A 25,440-nucleotide genomic window follows, 5' to 3' on the forward strand; every position below is an offset into this window, starting at 1 on the left:
TGGGTGGAGGAGAGGGTGTTAAATAAAAAGTCATCCTCTACTTGTTCAGAGTGTAGTTCCACATTATGGAACTGAGCTGCTCTAGCCACCACTTGTGAATAGGCTGTGCTGTCCTCAGGTGGTGATGGCCTAGTTGGGTATGTGTCTGGGCTGTTATCAGACACTGGTGCATCGTACAAGTCCCACGCGTCTTGATCTTGGTCGTCGTGGCTCATGGCGGTGTGAGCTGGCGAATGTGACGGGGTGTAAGTTGGCGAAGCCGGAGTTACATGTGGAGGCGAGGGAGGAGGTGTTACCGTCTTTGCTGTTTGTTGCTGAGGAGCCTCTCGTGCTACAAACTGAAGTGTTCTCTTTCTTTTGACAGGTGGAAGGGTACTGATCTTCCCTGTCCCCTGCTGAATAAAAATACGCTTTTGCGTGTGATCCACTTCAGTGGATTGCAGTTCTTGTTCGAATCTGTGTCTTTTCATTTGTGAAGACATAGAAAGTTCTTCAGTATAGGAGCCTGAAACTGGGTCTGTTGGTGCTTTTTTCGGCTCCGAAAACCCTGTTGTTTGTTTTTTCGGCTCCGAGGTAACCTTCCTTTTCTTTTGTGCCGAAAAATCTTGGCCTCTATGGTCTTCGGCGCCACTGTCTCGGCGTCGATCCGTGTCGACACCGAACTCTCGGTGTCGATGCTTCTCTTTAGCACTCTCTCGGTCCCGAGGAGGCTGCGTGCCGGTGTCTCGACCGGAGTCGGACGATCTCGACACTGAATGGGCCTTTTTCGGTGCCGATTGTTGGTCACCGTGAATTTGGGTTGAGCCATGGCCGGTTGGCAGTGGCGTCCCCTGGGCCTTTTTGCCTTTTTTAATTTCTGATCTCGACGTCTTACTCACAGTTTTTGTATTGTCGAGTTCGTCGGAGTCTGAATCCTGGATGGAAAAGGATTCCTCCTGTTCCTCTTCTGTCTCGAACTGTCGATGCTCCTTTGGCGTGGACGCCATCTGCAGTCTTCTCGCTCGACGGTCGCGCAGAGTTTTTCGGGACCGGAACGCCCGACAGGCCTCACAGGATTCTTCGCTGTGCTCGGGTGACAGGCACAGGTTACAGACCGAGTGTTGGTCCGTATAGGGATATTTGTTGTGGCATTCAGGGCAGAATCGAAACGGGGTCCGTTCCATCGGCGTTGTTCTCCACGCGGTCGGGCCGACTAGGCCCCGACGGTGTGCCGAAATCTACCCCGAAGGGCACCGAAGCGCTTCGATGTTCAATGCGTCGTCGTATGTGTTTATCTCGAACCGGATCGCAACGATACCGTAGAAAATCTTCCGTTTTCAGCTATCTTTCCGTTCCGAAACTCGGAGCGACAGGAACACGTCCGAACCCGATGGCGGAAAGAAAACAATCGAAGATGGAGTCGACGCCCATGCGCAATGAGCACAGAAGGAGGAGTCACTCGGTACAGTGACTCAAAAACACTTCTTCGAAGAAAAACAACTTGTAACACTCCGACCCAACACCAGATGGCGAGCTATGCAGACCATGTGTATCTACAGCGACAGATGCCATCGAACGTAGTGTTTTCTGGCCTATAAGTTGAACAATATAGTTGCACTATTCATCCTATTCTTCTTACACTGGGCCCTCTCCAGCTTCCTCTGTATTGTTTTCCACCTCATTGTGCTGATGGTAGGCTGGCACGTAACTAAAAAGATATGCTGGAGTTGTTGGGGATGGAGGCAGCGGCTTTGATGGCATGGACTGATTATTATACTCTGGAGTAACATAATAACCATGATAAAGTAGGCATTAACCTCCATCTTAAAATTGCATGCTATATTTATACTAATGAAATCTGTCATCCTGGTACTGTCTTAGGTGATACCACAAGTCCCATTCTACCTTCTTTGCCTCCTGAAACTATTTCCAATAATAGGGCAAGTTTCCCTCATCCTCTTCTGTCCCCTTCCCTTCATCCTCTTTGTCATGCAGAAGGTATGGAAATTGCAGCTGGATTCAATTATATATGATAAGAGAGTTTGTGCATTTATTCACATCACCTTCCTTCTCCACCTCTAAATGATGAACAGGAGGTCCAGAAGTCACCTTGCTTAGGAAGAGGAAGAAATTAGTTATTTACCTCCAACTCCAGTTCTTCAATATTGATATGTTTTATATAGTCAGATGCTTGAATCATTTCCCATCACCAGGTACATTAAAACAGCAGTACTAAATGTAAAATATACAACTTACAGTATACAGTGTAAAATGGCCACAGGCCTGAAACATTGTATATTTGGTAGCACACCCACCTCATTTGAAAGCACCCAAACTTCAGTCAATGAAGTGGAAGCTTATGTTCTTCTACTCCCATTAGAGGCAATCATAGCTCAGATTCCAAAGCATAAGTGTGAGAATAAAATCAGATGAGCCTTGGACCGGGCAGGAGGGAGGGTTGCATGTGAATATATAGAAGATATCAATGTTGGAGAACCGGAGTTACAGGTAAACAACTAATTTCTTCTCCAACATTTGATCTTTTATATTTTCACATGCTTGAATCAGAATAGCAAGCAGTACACAATATAATACAAAACAAATGCAGGAAGCAGGCTCACCTTTGCCGAAACATGTTTCTCAGGACTCCCTGTTCCACCCAAAGCGGTGTCAGCTTCTGCGTCCACGTCTACCCAGTAGTGCTTCGCAGATTTCTTTCAAGGACACTTCCACATAGAGTGCCACAGTGGATGCCATGCGCCTAGTTGAATGCACCCTCATTCTCGCTTGGAGTGGGCACTTGAACTTGGCATGACAGAAGGAAATGCAGGCCGAGACCAGACCAGCTTCTTGGACAAGGGACATCCTGGTCTTGGTTGTCCAAAAGACACAATCAACTGGTCTGAAGTATGTATGTCCTTTGTTTTGTTTATGTAGAACCTGAGACATCTAAACAGGTCCAAATAATGTAAAAATCTTTCTACTGACATTGATAGAGTTGGGAAGAAAGGTTGAAGAATAACTGGTTCATACAAATGAAATTCAGTAAGAACCTTAGGTACAAACTTGGAACTGGTTCTCAAGATAACATTATACTTTGCAGACCTAAGGAAAGATTCCTTGAAGGTAATGCTTGCATCTCGCTCACTCTCCTTGCAGATGCTAGTAGAAGCACTGTCTTCCATGAGACAAATTTTAATTGTGCCTTATGTATTGGTTCGAAAGGATGCAGCATCGACTGACTGGGCAGACTATGAAGTTTCCTTGGAAGTTGTGGATGTTGAAGAGGAGGAAAAGCTCTAAAAAGCCCTCCAATTAAATGTTTTATGAGACTTTGAGAGAACAGAGAAGATGTTGACTTGACTTCTCAGTTCCCCATAATCCTGAAACTGCAGCCAGATGGACCCTGGCTGAAGAGTTTCTATGCCCACTGTTCACTAGGATCATCAAATAGGAAATGTGATAAGGTTTTATTTTAGTGGATGATGACAACCAGTAATCAAGCAGCATATACAGAAAAGCTTACACTTGGCTTTGTAGGTCTTTGTGTTTGCTGGAGCTCGAGCCAAACTGTTTCCACATTGTTGCGACAGATCCAAATGGCCAAACTCTAAGTGGTCAGGTACCATGCTGTCAAGTTCAAAGACTTGGGATTGTGATGAAGATTCACACTGTGATGCCTGTACAGAATCCTGGGATGCACCATCAGAGGAATAGCTAGATGTGTTGATATCTACAGCAGCTCACTGTACCAATATTGGCAAATATTGGAATGGACACGCTGCAGCAATGAGAATTATAATGCAGTGGTCTATCCTTGCCTTTTTCAGCACCCTGCCGATCAGGGGACAAGGACAAAAAGCATAGGCAAATATCTTGGACCAACTGATTGAAAGGGCATTGCCCATCGTTCCTATATGTCAGAACCTCCTTGCGAAGCAAGGGCATTTCCTGTTGTTTGGAGCGGCAAACAGGTTGATTGTGGGGTGACCCCAGTGATCGAAAATGTAATCCACCTGCTTCTATTCTAGCTACCACTCGTACCAAGCTGATATTTGCTGGCTGAGTGCATCCTCCTGATTATCTGCCTCCTGGCAAGTGTTCCACAGAGATGTCGACCTTGTGAGAAATGGCCCAATTCCAGAATTGTTGAGCCACTTTTGAAAAGGTTTAGGATCAAGTTTCTCCTTGCTGGGCTATATAGAACATGGATGGTGTGTTGTTCGTTCTGACCAAGACTGGCTGAACTATTACCTAGGAAGAATGCCTGCAGGCCTAGTCGAATGGCATGTAGTTCCAGCGCAATGATATGATGTGACTTTTCGTATCTGGCCATTGGCCTCAGGTTGTGAGTTCCCACAGGTGATCTGCCATCCATCCATGGATACATCTGTTGTAAGTATAATCCTGTTTGACATAGGTAGGAAAGACAGTCCTGCATTTAGATTAGCTTGAAGCAGCCACCACAGCAATGCCTGTTTGAGCCTCCTTGTGATTACTTATATCATATCCTCCCAAGATCCCTCGACTTGCTTCCACTGTGAAGCTAGTTCTTGCTTAACAGGCCTCATGCGGAGTCTGCAAGAAGGAACAAGGCCTAAGCATGACGCCATTAGTCCCAGTAAGGATGTGTACTGTCTGGCTGTTATTGACTGTTTTGTAGAGATATTTATTGCCACAATTTACAACTTTGCCCTTTCCTGAGAAGGGAAAGCCTTTCGCAGTTGCATGTCAAGTAATGCACCCAAGAACTAAATTCTTGTTTGAGGCTCCAAATAATATTGTTCCTTGTTCAACGTGAGGCATAGTCTCTTGAACAGCTTCATATAGGCCACTGTAGACCTTCTGGCCTCTTCCCTTGATGAAGCCTTGTCAAGCCAACCATTGAAGTATGGGAACACCTGATGACCTTCCCATTGGAGGAAGGCAGCTACTGGGGCAAGGCATTAGGTAAAAATTATAGGGGCTTATTTGAGCGCAAAATGAAGCACTTTGAATTGAAAATGCTGCCCTGCTACCGGGAATCACAGATATTATTTTTCGTCTTCAATGAACGGGTATGTGGAAATGCACATCCTGAAATCCAGGCAGGTTATGCCTCATAAGAAGGTGACTTTTTGTAGGATTACCCTTCATATAGATTGCTTCTTCAGAAACTAGTTTAGTTGCCTGAGGTGCAATCTTCAGGAGTTGGTGGAACCGTTGGCTTATGGGCTACTCTGGGTGATTCTCCGGGAGGCAGTGGAGGGGATAGTGGTAACTGCTGTGGAGGAGGAATAGCTGATAAAGGAATCAATCAATCAATCCATACATATTTGTATAGCGCAACACTGTCACCCCTGAGGGTGCCTGGGCACTGTGGTTGCACGGATTGAGTTGAAGAGCCACGTCCTAAGCGTCTTCTTGAAGTCCGTCAGGGAGGGCAAGGTTCGAAGGTGGAGGGGCAGGTTGTTCCCAGCCTTGGATGTGGGGCTGCGATGAATGGGAGGGACGTGGGCGAGGGCCAGGGAGGCGGAGCACAGGAATCTTGAGGGTCTGTGGAAGTTAACATGGTGATTGATGTAAGTAGGTCCCTGGTTGTGTAGGCATAAGTGAAGATCTTGAAATGGCATGTATTCTGGATGGGGAGCCAGTGAAGGTTCCTTAGGTGGGGTGGGGATGTGGGTTTGTTTAGGGAGGTTTAGGATGAGTCTGGCGGCAACACTCCGTAGGATCTGAAGCCTCTTGAGGCATTGGGTGGAGATGCCAGCACAGAGTGCATTGCTGTAGTCAAGTCAGCTTGTGACGAGGGCCTAGGTGATGGTCTTCCTGGTGTCAGAGGGGATCTATCTGAAGATTCTGTGAAGCATGCAGATGATGTGGAAGCAGGATGAGGAGAATGTGTTGATTTGGCGCTTCATGGTCAGGTCACTGTCGAGGATGAAGCCGAGGTTGTGTGCATAGTCTGTTGGGGTGGGATGGCCACCAGCTGTTGTACCATATGAGGTTGTTTTTCCTGAAGATCCGCACTTCAGTTTTCTCAGAGTTTAGCTTGAGGCAGTTGGTTCTAATCATGTCTGCAACACTGGTCATGGCATTGTAGAAATTTGTTCTGGTGGTGGAGGGGTCTTCGGTGAGCGAGAGGATGAGTTGTGTGTCATCTCCGTGGGATCTGACGATGTCCGTGTGAGGGGTCATGTAGGTTTTGAAGAGAGTTGGGCTAAGGGAAGAACCCTTGCATACGCCACAGAAGATGTTCTTAGTTTCTGAGGTGAAGGGCGTTAGGCAGATCCTTTTTGATCTTCCTGTGAGGAAGGAAGCGATCCACTTGAAGGTGTTTCCCTGGATGCCAAAGCTGTTGAGCCTGTTGATGAGGGTGTGGTGAGATACAGGATTGAAAGCTGCTATGTCGAGGAGGATCAGGGCTGCTGTCTCTCCATGGTCGAGGAAGTCTCCCAATGTCATCTGTGGCCGCTACTAAGGCTGTTTCAGTGCTGTGGTTGGCCCAGAAGCTAGATTGGGAGTTGTTGAGCAAGTTCTTTCTTTCCAGATGTTCTGTGAGCTGGAGGTTAATATCCTTCTCCAGGACTTTGATGCGGTACGGGAGCAGAGAGATGGGGCGGTAAATTTTTAGTTTGCTGGGGTCGGCAAAGGGCTTCTTCAGGAGTGCTATTTATGTGAGATGCCTAGCTGTCTGCTTAAGGACCCTGCTCCCACTGTTTCTTGTCCTGGACCATGAGGGGCTACACGAATGAGGTTTCTTTCTACTGCTCATCACCAAATGTCTTGAGCCAGTTCTGACTGTTGTACTGTCATTTGCACAACTCGACTCTGTATCTGAAATTTCAGTGCCATGAGATCACTGTCCGGGATTGAAACGTCTGGCAAAGGAGAGGTTGGTTCTATAACTCATAACACCTGTGCTTTGGGTTTGCTATGCTAATGCTATTTTGCTATTCAGATGTGCTCTTAAGAAAGTTTTCACTTTTTTTTTTTTTTTTTAGTTTGGAGAATATTTCAGTTTGAAATTAGATTCACCACATTTTAAATTCCTTTTTTGGCACTGTAAGAATATGTTCAATTTTACTAGCGGATTATCTAGGTATGGATATAAGGGAATGTCCTTCCATCTCAGGTACGCTGCCAGCACTGTTCAAACATTTTGGAAACAATCTTGAGGCATATTTTTTTCCAAACGGTAATGCATTGAACTAATAATATATTTCAAACATTAGGAACCTGGAATAACGTGTGTGCTGGATATATTGGCATTTGGAAGGACACATCTTTGAGGCTGAAAATCAGCAGAAAGACATCTTTCTCTGGTAGTGGTATCACACCTTGTAAAGTTGTCATTTGAGATTTTTGTGTCCTTACAAATGTGTTTAGGTATCGCAAGTCCAATAATGGCCTTTGTATTGAGCCTTGCTTGCGGGATTACAATGTACACCAGAACACCCACTTTTCTAGGTTCTTCTTCTGCTGCATCTTTTTTACGTTATCCCTTTTCTTCTAGCAGTCGTAAAGGGATTTTCTTGTAGTTTTGTTTCTTGATTTCTTGGGTTTTATAGTTGGAGGATTGTTTATGAATTTGAAGCCATAAACCTATTTTATTTTGTTCTGTTAACCGTTCATTTGTCTATTATAATAGACTGTCATTCTGAAAACTGATCCGTAATTCTGCCCCTGCTGGTGTTTTGCCCCGATTTCAGTGAGCATGGGGTGGAGAAGGATAGAGTCATTTGCTTGTTTTTTTGTAAGGGCTATGGTACTTTGGCACAATCTCTACTGTTCCCTCGAAAGGGATGTCTCTCATTATTGGATTACTACCATAGTACTAAGTGTTGAAAACAACGTTGTTGTGATGTTGTCTCTGTTGCAAATGGCTGTCATAATTTCCTCCTATTACTGGACACACTCTTTTTTTAATATCCCTCATGATTCACGGCACCTTATTTCAAGCATATTGTTGGCCTTTATTTTTTTAAGAGATTTTCACTCATAAATGTTCATAACAAATGCTTTTGTTTAACAACTGTTCGGCAGAAGTAAAAGCTCTGGATGGATAAACATTGGCTAAAACGTAATCCGGACAAAACAGGGATACAGGTGACAGGGTGTCACCAATCACAGTCTGGAACAATTCCTTAAGTCCACCATCTATCAGCGATTGCCCATCCACTGCCCGAGTGTCAAAATGCCTGGGGATTAAAACAGACTCCAAGTGGCATCCTAGATTGTCTCTTTTGTCCCATTCTGCTCAGTCCAAATGCACTGCCTCTTGGATATATCCATACTGCTCCCTTTGAATAGTGGTCTCAGACCTTATAGGTTCAATGCTAGACTTCAACTCTGTCTGCTTAGCTATGAATGCTCTTTCATGCAATGTCTACAGATTATTCAAAACAGAGCAGCTTGACTGGTTTTAGGGAATCCTAAAAGAAGTAATATGACTCAATTACTACACACCATTCTTTGGTTACCTATCTAATTTGTATTTCTTTCAAAGTTCCATGCTTGATACACAAGTTTTTTTGACTGTATTATTTCAACTTTTCATTGCCACAAACATCACAAAGTAGAATCCTTCTAGAGCCCTTTGTTTTTCAAACAAACTTATCCTTCTTACACCTTGTTTTAAGCACCCTAGTCTTTTTGGTTATGGCTCTATCTCTGTGAGATGCCCCACACTTAGACCTCTGATTACCTACCATCTTCTCCTTTGTAGGAAATTAAATTCAAGTCTATTAAAATCAAAGGGGTTTGTTATCCCAGCTTGTTTATCCTTAACACTAGGAGACTTCCTAAAGGTGACAGTGCTTTAGAAAAACCCTCACTATTAAGAGGCTAATTGTAGCTTCCACTTTGGGTGTAAAGCCTGAAGTCTTTTGGTAGTGATGTCTAAGCAAGTCTGTCAGTGGATGCTTGTACACTTTCAGTTTCTGCAGAGTCCTAGGCATGATTTTAAACAGGTATTTGCAATGGTCTTTGCCTCTTTTATGGATGTCTGTGCTCTCTTTTTTAATTCCTCGGAAAGATGTGGTATTAACTTCTCAGAATCTTCCAACTGTGCTTCCAATGTCCATATGAGTTAGCTACAAACCACTAAAATGTCTACTGCTCTTTCCACTGTTGCCCCTACTACTTCTTGTTGGTCTTATCTGGAGGATGTCCTTTATAAGGAGGGAACTTTTCTCCACTGTGGCCACAGTTCATGGGTCAGGTTTCACGTGTCCTTTATACATGCAGGGTATGATGGTGATGGTTTAGATTTCTTTTCAGTATGTGGAGCTTCGGCCTTGGAGGTTGATAGCTTTAAGAATACCCCACTATTTTGCTGTATCATGCTTGGCAATTTGTAAATGTTGCTTTTTTTAAAAGCCATATAGCCTTAGTAGATGAAAGGAGTCTGCCTGTTCTGTCTGTGCACTGTTTGTATCTCCCCAACATAATGTTATGTAATATGAAGAGAATGCTCTTGAAGGCTATGGTTCTAACTGAAGAGAATCCATTTCTACAGCTTGCCATCTAAATCCTCATCTTCCCGCCATTGAAGTTCAACTATGTCACAAATTGATTTATTAGTTGGGAGTGGGGCTTACTAACTTGATAACCCAATCTGGGTAGATCAAAACAGAGTTCAAAGGGAATCTCTGATCAAAGTCTGGTAGCCATGAGCTAGGTGTCAAGCACCAAGCAAACCCCAGGAGTGCATGTTAAGTTCAAGCAGTACAAACAATTTTAAAGTAAAGAACACAACACAATAAAATTAATAAACCAATATAGAAAAGTAGCGAACAACTAATGAGGAAAGCAACCAAAATAATTAAAATAGGATTATGATAAACAGATATGAGGTTTTAGAATTTAAGAATTTTTAAAGTTGTACGGCAAAAAGTGCCTAAAATTAGTAAAGCGTCAATGAAAATAACAGTTTGTGGTTGCCCGGATCAGATTTGCTGCTAAGGTTACACCTTCAGGCTTAGTCATTTTGGAAGTTAAAAACCTCCAATAGAGCAAAGCAGGAGGCTGTAACTGGGCATCGGACCTTAAGAATGGATAACTTTACAGCAATGGCTTGCTGAACCAGTTTTAAGTAAGACAAAAAGCTCAAAGCAGAATGAACCTGATTTTCTTGCATGTCTTGGTACAACCTTCCTCAGCAAGCCTCAGCACTTTTAGTCCTCTTCTTGTGGAAGAGATGACTAAGTCCCACTTTCCTCAAACTGCTGGGAAAGTACCTTCTGGTCAGTCCCACAGCCATCATCTCCTCAAGGCAGGCTTCTAGGCACCAGGGCTCTCCAGTCCTATGTGGTCAGCTGGGCCTACTTGGTGTCAGGAATCCTTCTGTTTGAGTCCCTGGAGCAAGCAAACAGGAGACCATCCACCTGACCCTTGGCGAGCAGTTCCTAGTCCATGAGTGACAGCAGAATTAGCACTTATTTGGTTCTTGTGTGAGTCTTCCTCCAGCAGGACCTTCTTCTTCGGGTGGAGTTTTCCCAGGTTCGGGAATGCTCTGAAGTGCCAGATTAATCCTGTGAACTTGCCAGTGATAGGGGAATTTCTGCCATCCAAGCCTAAATATTTTTTTTAGCCCACCAAAAGTCCCTCTGCAGCACTTTCTCTTTCTCTGTAAAAATACCCAGGAGACCCTGTTTCGATATGGCAGAACCCTTGTGCACTGCAAAATACCTAATCCATGCTAACTGATAAGCAGTTAACATCACCATGTGCTTCCTAGACTCCTTCAGAGGCAGGCCACTGCCTTCTGAACCAAAGGTGGTAACTCTCCAAGATAAGGGATATGTATTTCAGTTCTGAAAGTGTTATGAGCAGCAGAACTGGTTTTAAACCAGTTTTGGCTCAGGTACCTTATAGTACATTTTTACAAAGTTACTTTTCCACTTAGTTTTTCAAACATCAGCTTTCACTATTAAATCAGATTTTGAAAAATAAGTAGGAAAGTAAAGAACTTTGCTAGCATTATCACAGGTGGAGATATACAAATTAATATTTTTTAATCACACTTACAACTATATTACGGAAAATATATTTGGGACTAAACAATGTAATAGCTTTTAGGCCTGCAATCAGTGTGAAGGCATGCTTTAAAAACATAGCATGCCACTTATTTTTATGTATTAGGAACCACGTGTTGCAGGAGCTTATTTATGCACTTCACTTCTCTTATAGCAGCTTGAGAACTTCTATACTATATGGCTTCAATCTATTCCATAACGAAGTACACCTATTTCCGCCTAGGCTTCTTCAGCGGCCACAAAATGCTCATTTTCAGAAAACCTAATTTCTCTCAGATGATGAATGTTTTTTGGGCTTTCTTAATTGTTTCGTTTGATACTTCCACTTTCTCCCAATGTGTCAATCTCTCTTTTCTCTCTATCTCTTTTTTTTGTTTTTGAAGCATTTCCAGTTTTAAAGAGGAGGATGCATGATTTCTATTTAAGACAAAACTTTCATACTTCATGCTTGTCGTCTGAAGCAAATTTACCATGACAACTAGGAGAAACTTTGAACAGTGTTTAGCATGACTACTCCAAAAATGGCATCAAAGAGATACAAGGAAAGCAGTCATTTTCTAACCTAGTTGAAAGCCACAAAAAAGAAAAAAACCTGTTTCATTGACATCCCTATTTACTGTAGATGTCAGACGCTGGTGGTCTCCGATCATCCATGTTGATTTTTGGAACTCAACTCTTCCACTTTTCGTCGATAATTTGGATATTATTTGCCTTGCTTATGAATACACCAGTGGAAAAAAATAATCTGAAATGGTGGTTACGTTATGCAGTTTTGTACTGTCCCCATCACCTTGAAGATGAGCAGGTGCGAGTCTAAGCATGCCTAGGGCTTACTGGGACTATTCGAAAGTCAGGTCTTCAGCTTCTTGCAGAATTCAAGACGTGAGTAGGAGGCGGCTCTTACGTGCAGAGGCAGGCCTTTCTATGCTTTAAGAGCAATGTAGTAGAAGGCTTGATCACCAGATCTGGTTTTCAGTATGTACGATTTTTGTTCAAATAGGAGTCCGGATGAGCGGAAGTGTCTGGAATGTTTGTGAAAGAAGTTGCGATCGTTAAGGTATGCTGGGCCAGTGTTATGAAGTGCCTTGAAAGTGTGGGTGAGGATTCAGAATTGTGCTTCTTTGTGAATAAGGAGCCACTGGATCTCCATCAGGTGTGATGTTAGAGGTCACATGTTGGGGCACTTTGGGCTCACACCCAATGTCATAATGAGTCACCTCAACTCGGTCTACACTCAATAGCCAAAGTAAAAAACCTTCACAATAACAGATGCAAGTCTGAACTTAGCCACCAGATTGTGGAATAAAGCACAGCATATGCAGAACACCCTTAATGGGTCACAACATGAGTTGCCCGGTAACACACATTGTTACTGAATCTGACATACAATAGGGTGTTACAACCATTACAGGAAGGGAAACAATCCCTTTGACGAAATTAGCCTCTCATGGTGGGGATAATTGGCCTTGCTGATCCTTAATGGGTTTGGTTTCCCCCTCAAAAAGAACAATACACTCATCAAATCGATCCCACCTGCCTCTGTTATTCAGGCTCACTCATACAAAGATGTCCAGACCACATGTGTTACACACTACATGCATCCGCTCTTCACACACACACAAAAAAAAAATATGCCCACGGAAGTCTGAGCATACACATAATAGCTGACTTTTAAACTAGTGAGCAAGCATGCTTGACTCTCTGTGAAACTGAATAATGTATGGTCACAATGTGGATCTTTCTAAAAGCATAGTATACTGCCTCCATCACTTTATTCTCCATAGCCAGGACAGGGACAGTAATCTACTGCCCACAAAGAGGGCACACTTGGTGTGCCCCCTCCTTGTCACAGGTTAGGGCCAGAATGAATAAATATAAATATCTCTGTCTCTCTCTCTCTGTCTCTTCGTGTGATGCCACGGACTAGAGACCAACATATAACAGGAAACTGTAGGGATGTGCTGCTGCCTGTACCAAATGTTTTTCTGCCATGTATAATACCATGGTATGTGAAGGGGAGAAGAGAGGGGGGAAAACAATGGACTGGGGGTTAACAAATACTTTGAACATCTCCACTCCAAATAGATTTTTTAATAGAAACACTTTATTGCAGTTTTACACATTAACAACAAAACAGCTGCGTGTCCCGAGCAGATAACCACATTACAGTATATCAGTATCAGTTCATAGTGCCCGCTGATTGGGAAAGTCACAAAATCTACAATTACAACAGCTTGATTCTTTAAGATCATCTGTTTGACATACCCCGATAGTCCCACCATTTTTTCCGCATTCTGTCATTTTGGCCGGGGCAATCTCGGGCCTCGTAAATGGTTTCCTCTAATTTACCACACCAGTCTATGCCCCGAGTCCAGGCCGTAATCGAGGAGGCCGCCAAGGTAGTCCAGGTTCGGGCAATCTCTCTTTTAGCAATCAGCGTGCTGACCCCAAACAATATTCTGTCCCTTCTGGGTCCTCCCAGGTCATCAAGTATACACAGCAGGGTGATTCTGGGATCTCTGGCAACGATTATGCCCACCCCAGCAGACAACACATCTAGTATAGCACTCCAGTAGTCTTCAATCACAGGACACAACCATACCACATGAAAAAAGTCACCCACCGAGCTGCTGCACCTGAAGCATGTAGAGGAAGCATGGCATACGCCTGATTCAAGTATTTAAACTGTATAAAGTGGAGTCTAGCAGAGATCTTCAAAGTATGATGGGCCATTCAGGCGTCTCTCCAGTTGGCTTTGTCCAGTTCCCCCACATGGTCCTTCCATTCGTCTCTGAGGTGTTAGTGACGTAGGCGCATGTACCACTAGAGATTTATAAATCTGTGAAATTCCCCCTTTGCCTAATCGGGCCATAAGAATTTTATTTTTTAAGAGGTCATATTTGGGAATATTCTGGAAGACATCATTAAATAAGTGCAGTGCGTGTCTGAGCTGTAAGTAACTGTTAAATTGGGACTTGGGCATATGACACACAGTTTGGATCTTGTGGAACGCTTTCATATGGCTACCGTCACAAAGCCTGGATATCTCAATGGAGCCCCACCCCTTGAATCCTTTTTGGGCGGATAGTTGCTCCAACCTTATGCCAGCCCACAACACAGTCTCCTCAGTCAGTTTGTGGTTCAAGCTCTTCAAACAGATTTTAAACAGAACCTTCCAGATCAAGAAATTACTGAGTTGAGATACTAAAATATTTACCTTTTGAACTTTAGGGAAGATAGACAGACAGAGAGATAGATATGTTTACAGAATAATTAATTAAAATCATTACAAACACTCTGTCAATATTAGAAATAAAAACACCTACGGCATGTAACTAATGGAAATAAAGTGAAAGAATAAAGTTTGTGTCCTTTAGTAAAGCAATGGGGGCTTCTAGACACAAAATCCTACCGTTACTGCCCATACTTGTAGGGCCACGAAGAGAAAGTGCTTAGGTTTTAATAAAATAACTTCTTAAAACATGCTCTCAGACTACACCTAAAATAGTATTTAAAAAAAAAAAAAAGAGAGAGAGAGAGAGATTGTCATTCCATTACTACAGTCCAGTGGTTGTGATTAGCTAAGGTGGAGTCCTTTTCTTTACTCAGTTCTTTGATACCTTGAATTCTAAAATTGTACTGTCAACTGCCAAGAGGACTTGTTAAGACGGCAATCAATCACCTCATTGCAGGATGTTTTATTAATGGCACGGAACATCAGCTAGTATTTCACAAGTGGGAGCACGTCTTTAGAAATGCACATGATATGGCATAGTGTTTCAGGAGCACCATTACAATCTACATTGCTGGTTGATGTTACAACACAGCCTCCCCATACCAATGCCTCCTGGGAGGTATTGCTCCTAGCTGCAACCTGATTGTTGTTTTGATTCATTGAAATACAGTTCTATAGAATAATAAACATACTTGAAGACCTAACTGCTGTACAGCCCAGTTAGACCACAGGAAAGCCCTCTATGTGAATCTACATGAGTTTCACCCTGCAAAAATCTGAGGTATCCTGCTTTTAACTAACTTTGAATATTACTTGCATAGGATTGAAACGTTTGTTGATGGTACTCAGGAGAGGTTTGAAGTACACATTGAAGTAATTAGGTGATGGCAATACTTCTGGTACTCCAAGAGGGAGCACAATTGTGGGGACTGAGGTGACTGAAGATGTTCACATTTGTATCCGCTAATTTCAGTCACACAGAATTCAGGAAAGCTAACCCGTGGTCAGATCGCTAACTTCTACAGTATCTTTGAAGCAATATGGCACTGTACCATGATATCAAAAGTTGTACAGAGATCAAAAAGGACCAATAACATAATTGCCACCTAGGAGTGTCTCCGTCTCTTAACCACCCCTTGGAAGCATGGGAATAAGAAAAAACATTTAAGAAAAAAAAAAATATATATATATATATCATCACAGAGCCTTCGGCAAAAACATAACCAACTCATCAGTCAGTGACCCAAAGAAACTGCTAAACTGAATTGGACAGTACAGCCCTCAGGCACACCTAAAAGTATTATAGTTTTTGAGTTCTACGTACAGCCTATATTAGATGCTCTGTGTTGTCCCCTTTGCTTTTCATTTGAAAATGGCAAAAGCACTAGTGTTTTCTGTAAAAGACACTTTACAATTGATTTGCCTTTTTAGTTGCATTTCTTAAAACAACAAAGTATGTTTTTTTTTATTTGAATGATTATCTAATTCAAAAAATGAAATATATTGTAAAAAGGGCTCAGTGGAGCAGGCAGGCACAAGGAGATATTGTACTCTTCAGGGACATGAGACACAATCCCACAGTAGAGGAATGTTCTGATGTAAAAGAAGAAACAAGAAAAGCAAAAAATACCTGGATCAAAGCAACACTTCTGAAACAGAATGTCAACTTCACTACTCACAGCTTCACAAATGAGGTGTGAGTGTAAAATTACTAATAAAAGATGAATAGCCTATGAGGCAGCAAAACGTTGCGATGGTCCTTGGAGGCCTCTCTCTTACCCTATGTTGCTGTAGTGCAGGTCGCAGGACAACATGGTCTTGGCAATGGAGCTCTGCAGTGACCTTTTCACAAGGTTAGTCTGGAAATCGTCCTCCAGGGTTTGAAGCACGTAGCGTAGGAAGAGAAGGTGGCCAGGTAGTTCCTTGTCCTGAATTAAGCCAGGTATCGCCTTGTCCTGCACAAACCCAACACGTTAGACTTAAGGCTGTGTCCTAAATTCATCTAATCAAAGAGAATTTGCAGTGTCAGCAAAACTACAAGTTTGGGGCGGAGGCTAGCGCTTATTTCTCTAGTGGTTTGAAACATTTCACAAACATGATCTAGGGCAATTCCTTTCACGTCTACTCTACATTTAAAGCTTCACAATGGATACATGGCTGATATGCGTGACCCAGCTGGAGGGATAAACATTTAGTACAAGTCTCAAACTTTAGAATTTAAAATGAAGAGTGGACAGAGTTCCTCCATGTCAACTGGGAATGCGGGAATATCAGTAAATACTCGAAAAGATATGGGAAAGGAAGAGAGGAATGGACAGAAGCACAGACAATGAAAAAGTGATATATCAGGCAAACAAGTATAGGAAGATATGGGGTCTCTGGTTGGATCATCTACACAATATCTCCCTAGGCAACACCAACCCCAGGCTAGCACTGCAACATATTACAAAACTGTTATGATTACTCACTCACTCTCCAGGTACCTAACAAAGGTACATTATGATTGAGAATAACTTTATCTGTCTTGTGAACACTATAAACAGAATTATCTGCTGATGTATAGGCTATGATGATTCACTACCTGCTACGTACTATTATAAAATGTAATAGAATCTGTAACAACAAAAAAACCAACATTTATGTATATAAAATCTTAGAGGCAGACACCTAGGGTCGCTACATCCTGGAGCAGGGAGTGCTGGACAGTGTGGATCTTACTAATCTGAATGTATATGCCCCTAAGATAAGAGGACGGATGCAATCAATGGTGACTGACAATATAGTGCACCGGTTGCTGTGTGTGGGGTGGCTTCACTGCAACTTAAGCCGGCTGGACCGGGCCCTGCACACCGCAGCGGTAAGGATGGCCATACATGCAATTGATTACCTGTGGAGGTTTCTGTCTGACTACTCTCTGCTACTGCTGGGGTAGGGAGGTGTAGAAGGTGGCGGCTGCAGGCGGACGTCCTGCTAGATGTGTTGTTTAGACAAGCACTGGCTAAGAAACTCACTGAGTACCTGACAGTCACCTGGGGTTCGACGAGTAGCAGAGGCAATGACTGGGAGGCATTAAAGGCAGTTGTCTGGGGGAAGGCATTGGTAAGGTGTGTGGACTGTGTAGACAATTACCAAGTGAACTACGAGGCTTGGAAAATCAGTTGGCGGAAACCCAAAGGGAGAATGTGGAAACATCAGAAGATCCGCCACCCCCCCCCCATGCTCAGGGAGGGAGTTATTTGCAAGATCCCGAATCCTGAGGCAGACAGAACAAGCCCATCATATTAAGGCCCCCTCACTATGCTTAATGTTGATATGAAGGTACTGTGTAAGATTCTAGTGGAAAGGGTGAAGGGTCTTGTGGCAACCCTGGACCATGAGGACCAGTGCGGATTGATTCCGGAGAGGAGCACAGCTCCGAACCTGCAATGACTTGCACATTTGATGCATTCAGTACAATACAGCGACAGGGCACATGATTTGGTTTCGGCAGATATTACGGAAGCGTTTGGCATGGTGGAATGGCAATATCTGGAGCTTGTGCTCCGGAACATGGGGTTTGGCCCTGGTTTTTGTGCATCAGTCAGATTAATGCACATGGAGCCAAGTGCAAGGGTGCACAGTGGGGGTTTCTTTCTGAAGAATGGAGCATAAGGAGGTGCACGCGGTAGTGATGTTCACTCTCACCGCTGCTCTTCACCCTAGCGATGGAGAAGCTAGCAGCAAAGCTTCAGAAAGATATGACTGGACATGGTATGGTGGTGGGGAAGCTCACGCACCTGATATTCCTATATGCAGATGTCTTGTTTCATCTGCCCAGTGGACTCTGTCAGGCGTATTAACAGACAAATCATTGTTGTTCCCTCTTGGGCGCACTGGCAGGCTCTCACAGAAACTATTTGCCCCCCTTGGGCTTGAAATGAGAAACCACCTTGTTAAGTTATCTCGGCATTATAGTGAGACATACCATTGAGATTCAACGTCATTACTGTTTCGAACCATTGGTTAACGGACTGCCAAAGTCAGTCAAATTGTGGCCCACACTACCGCTGTCCATGGCAGGGGGAGTCACGGTGGCGAAGATGCTGTTCTTACCCAGTTGTTCGTATGTAATTCACAATGCCCTTTAGACCCTAACATGTAGCCGGTTCAAGATGTTAGGTAGCTTAGTGGTTTCCCTTGTGTGGGTGGGGAAGAGGAGTAGGGTAGCACTACTACAGCTTAAGCGGGACCAGTTGGAGGGTGGCATTGATCGCATGAATTTAGAGCTAGATAATTATGCGTCCAAATTGCAACATGCTGCAAAATGGGACCCTGGAGAAGACAAATGGAAGACACGGCTATTACATGGCACATATCGAAAGCACTCCCTGCTGGCTAAACTGATGCGTGGCAAGCGTGTACTGCCCGGCAACCCTTACCTAATTCGTCAGGTGGCAGAGGTGTGTGTGAACGAGGGGTCACTTAAGTGTTTAAACCTCCCTTTGCTAGGGAATAAGAGGTATGGACGCTACATGTCTGTGGCAAGTACAGCGTGGGGAATTTGGACTGACGTCCTGAAAACACCCCGGCAGACGGAAGCTTTACAAATGTTATTGACTGCAGGCTTGGCGAGACATACTGTGGCGCATATCGAAAAACCACTTAAGAAGGATACCGCCTAGGGAGACCCAGTGGCACGGAGGACGTCGGGGAGGATCTTAAGATATCCCTAACAGATCAGGAATGGAACACGACTTGCACACTGGTTAAGGCAGTCTCGTGCAACGCCAGATTAAAAGTGACGCATTTTAATTTTGCACATCGCACCTACCCGACGCCAGTTAAGCGCAACAGGATGTATGCAGACAGAGGTGCGAATTGGCCCAGCTGTGGAAGGGAGGCAGCCTCCTTCTTACACATGGCATGGGAGTGCCCGAAGCTGCAGGGTGATTGCGAGGCTGAGGGCGGTGACTGTGCTGACAACTGAGGAGAGGCACAAAGAGTGCCTGCTTGGCATCATTAAGAAGCCTAGAGCGAGTAAAATGTGTTGGAAATGTACGCAACTAGTGTTAGACTTAGATAAAAGAAGAGTTGGTATGGGGTGGCTAGGTGTCAGGGCCCCCGCCATGACCCTATGGTGCAGGGATGTAGACAAGTGAGCGACTGCTGAGGAAGTTTAGCCACAGGGATGACAAGCTCCAAGAAGGACTGAGAAACATGGGCTGCATTGCTAGAAAACATGTGTACAGAAAAAGAAGCAGAGGACGGGGGAAGAGCATGGTCACAGAACACGGCCCCCTCCGGCACCGAAGAACACACCCAGGGAGCCGGTAGATCAACTGGGACCGCCCTGGGCTCTTGATGACTGCTGGGTGGCTAAAGGGTGGGGGTGGGGGGGGGGGGGTGGATGGATGGGTGGATGGGCCACATGGTTGTTGAGTGTCCCAACGCAGGACTCCTCTTTATGTCAAGTGACGAATAGGTCCAGTAAGGGAGACAAGGATCTGAATAGTCGAAAAGGGAATCGGGCCTGAAGGAACAGGAAACTGAAGTCTCTTTAAGATGTCAACTCTACTGAACACATTTGAAGTACCATTGCGTGTTTTTTCCTTTATTTTTTTTTACTGTTTCTGATGTTTATACTCACTGTTAACTTCACTATTGAAGAAACATATTGTACACAAATATAATGTGGATGTGATAAAAAAAATAAAAAAAAAGAATATAAGATTCTGTGCCGATAAGTTCATGTGAGCCTCATGAAAAAGGAGGCGGGTTGGTGGCATTTATACCAATCCTGGATAAGGAAAAGTGACTTAGATACAATGCAAGTTCAACATCATCAATGTCCTTTGTGAGTTCATAAAGATTAGATGTCCTCCTTCTGGCATTGGGCAGTAATGGCTTGCTTCTTGACTTGATTTAGAAGATGGCTTTGACAACAGTGCCGCTAACACGGTGAAGGGAGGAGCACAGTTTCTCCCATCACTGGGAAGGTTTAGGGATGAGTATTTCAACAAGAATCAAATTCAGAGTAGCTTTCCTCCAATTTAGTTTGAATTACATTTGCCAAATAGATTGTGGCATTTCAGTTACATTGATGATAGTATTTCTGCTTAAGGATACATTTTGACAGACAGGGTATCTATTACAGATCCCACATTGTGTATTCTTTGCAATGGGTGAATAGTGCATACCTTGAGCTTCACCCGTGAAGGGGGCCAATATGGTCAGAGTGTTGAGGCATATTTGAAAATGCCTTAATGTCTCCTCTTGAGAGGTGTTCCTTTTATTAAAGAGTACCCTAGGATAGAGTAGACAAATATGTTTTGCTTCCTTGGATGTGCTGCAACAACAGCCATAAATTTTATACATGTTCAAGGAGCTGATTTTAGTCTAAAAGGTAGGACTTTTGTACTAAAAATGTCTGTAGCCTACTCTGATTCTTAGGAACAATTGATGGTTTAGTATTACCATAATAGGCATCTTGAAGATCTTGCACACATTAAGTCTCCTTATTGTAGTTGAGGGTAGATCTGGTGTAATGCAAGCATCCTAAATTGTTTTCTTTTCTTATGTACTTGTTCAGTACTCAGAGGTCGAGGGTGGGTTTGAATTCTCCTTTTGGTCCTTTTTTTCAAACCTGAAAGTACTGGGAATAAATTCCCAGTCCTTTTTGATGAAGAGAAATCTCATCTGATGCATTTGTTAACAGTATGAAATTGACTTTGTTTCAGGATAGGTCAAGTTGATAGCTCGATCGTTTGACTGGAGCTACAGATGGGGGTAGGGGGAGGCTGGCGCTGAGAGAATATACATTCTAAACAATATTCAAGCCCCATTTGTCTGCAGTTATAAGAAGCCACTCAGTAAATGGTGTAAAAATGCTTCTTCCCATCAGAGTGACTAACAGAGCTGGAGGAAGAAATGTCTCATTGTTTTGTAGGAGTCTTTCCTGATTTTGCAGGTTGGGGATGTTGTCCTCCTCTCCCTCTTGAGGTTTTACATAGGTGGTAAGACTCCCTTTGTTGTTGTTCTTGCTGGTGATGAGACCACTGAGGGGTTTGAGCTCTCTGGGGGTAGTATTGTCAGTCAGTCATAGGACCTGTGTCTCCTTCTATATTCCTTTGTCTTTTTCTAAGCCTACAGCTTTTAAAGTGTCTAATTCGGTTTTCATATGCAACATTTCGTCAACCCTGTGAGTTCCAAAGAGTGTATTCCCTCAGGATTCCTTCTTGCGTTTCAGGCTTAAGAACCTTTAGTCTCAGCCATGGGATTCTGTTAGCGCAAATAACATGGCAGTAGGCATGAATTGCCAGGTGTGATCTATCAGCTGCTGAGCCACTTATTTTGGTTTGAGGCCCCCATGCCCTCGTTGAGAACTTCCTGAAAGTCTTGTTGGTCCTCTTTAGGGAGTTTGTCTGTAAACCTTTAGAGAGAGCCTCAGGGGATCGATCAAATCCCCCTAAAAGAGCATTAGCAGTGGCCACTTCCACAGTGGAAGCCGATGTTCCACACATTTTCCTTCCCAGAGTAGTCCAGTAGTATGGAAGAAGGTGCTACTGTGTGTGACTTTCTTGCTGCAGGTACAATTATAGAATTTGATGGAGGTTCTGAACTAAGGAATACAGGGTCCTGGTCAGGTTGCTTAGATATATTCAAGAACCTAGATGGAGAAGATGTTATTGTTACAGGTGTTAGAAATAATTGCACTGTAGGATAAAGAAGCACTGGAACTAGAGGGAGGATGTAGTAATTCAATGATGACCGAGGTTGATGTAGAAGAAGCAGACATTGTTATGTTTAACTTTGCTGCTCCTCTTACCAACACATTGTTAAGTGTTGCTAGGTCACCAGCTGGTGACACCCTTGCTCAAGGTGAATTTGACAGTCAGAGAATAAGCTCTAAAAGAAGACCTCAAAGTAGTTGCCCAGGATATAGATAGGGTTCTGCATCGGGATTGTGATCTCACGTTAGTTCTTGAACCGGATCTTCTTGACCTAGAGTGAGAAGATGTTTTTTTTTCTCTACACCTTTTTCAAGATCTAGATCTTGATTTGGATCTTCAATGATGTCTATGTGTTGAACAAGTACTTGTAAGTTCCTGTGGCCTTGTAAGACCAAAAGTCAACTGTGAACGTGAGATCCTGGGTAAAAGCCTATGGGAAGCTATCAAACTTGGTGAGAATCCAGGTGGAGTCACTTCTCCAGTCAAGTTGTACCAGACAATACTATTTCAGGAGTATGACAAGAAGATGAGTATGCCTGAGAATAATTTGAGCCTGAATCAGCAAGTACTCTCTCTTTTCGAAGATCTCGTAGCCCATCTTGGTAAAAGCTGTATATTCTGGTTGTCGAAATAGGTTTTGTTTTCAACATAGATGGTGGTAGTTTCAAACATCGAGGTCTTTGAAGTCGGAAAAAATAAGACGTCGACCATCATGCTCTTTGATGACAAGCTTCTTGACTTTGACTGGGAGCAATGTTGCTTCAGGGTTCTTTCGCCATCAGGTGGTGTCTAGACATCACACCTGATGACAGCAAACATGTATTTGGCCAAAAAAGACAGAGCTCAGTGACTCAGGATCCTGCTTCCAGGAGCTGGATAAATGAACTGACCTGTCACCTGTGAGGCATGATGGGATGCTGGGTGTATTGTGAGGTTCTTAAAAGAACAGTGCCATTTTTTCCCTCCTATGCATTGCATTGAACACTACTGGCACAACCGTGTCACATATTCCCTTCTCTTTTCCTTTTAAATAAAAGTCTGTAAATGAAGTTCTATGGTAACTTTCTATCAGTGACTAATGTTTATGTAAATGGACTCTTTTTAAATTAAAATGAAATGTAATCTGGACATTTTTTGACTTTCTTAAGGCTGAAAACACTTGTAGTGTAGTGTACAAAGTTAGATGTACACATTTGGATAATTTTCAAGGGGGTTCGGGATCCAAGTGCGTGGATGGGACTTTTCAGTGCTTATGACTGTTCATGAGGATCGCCTGGAACAGAACTAGAAATGTGACCGGCTTACAGTCACTCGAACAATTGGAATAATACTGTATCCTAGACTAAAAGGAGATAGGCAGCCCAACACCAGGATGTTATCAATTGTATTAGTGGCCCCTCTTCCAGTAAATTAAGAGTAAAGGTTATAGAATTACAAACTATATCATAAGCAAAATTAAACTTAATTTGTGTGTAAGTTACATCTTTGGCGTAACTCTAGAAGGCGTGCTTTCCCACCCACGGGTGACATGGATAAACTCTGTTCAATACAACAGTGTGGAATGTGAAAGACAGATTATTGTAGTCCCACAATACACTATTCAATGTGTAATTGACATAGAAGCATTGCTTTTGGGTTCTAACAATCCAATAATGGGACCAGGAGCATTGTGGAAACAGCAACAAACCTTATTTCGTTATTCACCGTATCCCACCACACTGTACTAAGAAGAATGAACACTTAACTAAAAAGCAATTATTACTACACAAAGAATCTGTTTCTTAGTAAGTCTAAACCAACTACACAGAAAATTTTAAAAACGGCAAGAAGGCATGCAATGAATAAGAAGAACAGAATGAAAATTTCCAGCATTGTTTAAAATGTCACTAAAAGTGGAAAGCAGAGCAACTTGCACTCTAGAGTTTCATAGGGAGAAATGATGCACTGCATATCTTGTTGACAGAAAAAGGCGGTCTTTTTCAGAGGAGGAGCAAAGACAGTGTTCCCCGGAAAGGGCAAACAAACAATGGGGAAGCAGTAAGTCAGTCTTCCTCCGTGACTCAGAGATATCAAGTTCAGGTGAGACACACGATCTGCGAAGTGTGCTGGCAGTAGGTAAGTAAGGCTATCTCTGGCAGAATCTCTGGTGATACTCTAGGCAAAGGGCCTCTCCTGACAAGTGGTCGTCCTTATATACTAAATCCTTTCTGAAATTAGAATTCCTGACATAAATTTGAGAATGTCTGACATAGATTATGTGCATAGAGGTATAAGCTCTAGACATTTCCTTATAAACATATAAGGTAAAAGGACATCGATTAAGACTACACTATTTTGGTTATATGTATGTACGATTATGTGTTAATCAATCTTGACATGGTGGAAAGTAGACAATTGACCCAGACAATGATGCCTGTAACTGCATCATCGATGCCTTCACTGTTCTTAGTAAGATAAGGTCAGGCGACGTGTGTCTAATAGCAGACATGATAATGATTCAGCATAAATTGGGAAAGGTAGCAACATCCATTGTTTGAGAGAGGGAAGATAGCAGCCTCCTTTAGTCAAGATGGAGTTGAGGCCTACATAATATGGAGTTGCACCTTAGGGACTTTATGTCAGTAAACAGGGTGTTCATTGCTTACCTATGCGAGTTATTTGCAAAATAGGACTGGCTCTCACTCTAGCTATCCTCAAATCCCCATACCTCTTCTGAGGGAAATGTAAAAAGATGAGCATGAAAGTCCCTTGACCAAACTACACAGCTGTCTCTGCTGTCAGTCATTGTATGTTGTTGCAATAGGTCAGCCAATTTGCTATTAAACAAATTATATAGAAATTCATGATTAGCAGATATGTGCTAGAATTCAAGCTCCGACACAGTAGTTGGTAAAAGAGGCAATCCAGTTTGACCCACAGCATATACAGAGGTAGTAGAATCAAGACTACATTGCTAATCCTCCATTAGCTCTACATGATGTTGAGGATAAAGCTGGGCTATCTAAAGTTCTAAAACATCAACGAGGAAGTCATCAATGCCCCAGGCTTCCTGGGGTCAAATAAAATGAAACCCAGTCATATGAGTTAACCAATCACTACTAGACAACTTATTTTCTACACCGGTCACGTCCAATGTCGTGAGGCTAACATTACCGATTTCCTTGTTTCCTTCCAATGCTATGTAAGAGAAACTAGTGGGCTCTTCTGACCCATGGGTCCTTCCCAGATTATAATTGTGTACAGCGACATTCTCTGACGTTACAGAATGAGCTGTTGTCAGCTTCAAATTGATCTGTCATTATAGGTCATCCAATGCATTAAGCTGTTCAACGTGATTCTAAGTCCTCATATTGAACCCCAACACATTACCCCCTTAGTGCTTTATTCGTTAGGACACAACACTTTTGGCTTGCAAAGATCCATTGGTTGGTAAAACAACCCTAAGGCGACTGCAGTAATTCTGCTAGAATGCTGTGGTAGAAGATTGAACCTATTTAGA

At 43.1% G+C, this 25,440-nt stretch overlaps 1 protein-coding gene across 2 annotated transcripts in view; it reads right to left on the reverse strand.

Moving 5' to 3' along the window:
• Nucleotides 1-25,440, reverse strand: part of SIMC1 (SUMO interacting motifs containing 1) — a 377,806-nt gene that overhangs the window by 143,564 nt on the left and 208,802 nt on the right. For both annotated transcript variants that reach the window (XM_069244585.1, XM_069244586.1), the window contains exon 5: nt 16,012-16,187. In XM_069244585.1, coding sequence (XP_069100686.1) covers nt 16,012-16,187 — 176 coding nt within the window. The remainder of the gene's footprint in view (nt 1-16,011; nt 16,188-25,440) is intronic.

The sequence above is a fragment of the Pleurodeles waltl genome, chromosome 7 (assembly GCF_031143425.1).
Source record: "Pleurodeles waltl isolate 20211129_DDA chromosome 7, aPleWal1.hap1.20221129, whole genome shotgun sequence".
NCBI classification, from domain to species: Eukaryota; Metazoa; Chordata; class Amphibia; order Caudata; family Salamandridae; genus Pleurodeles; species Pleurodeles waltl.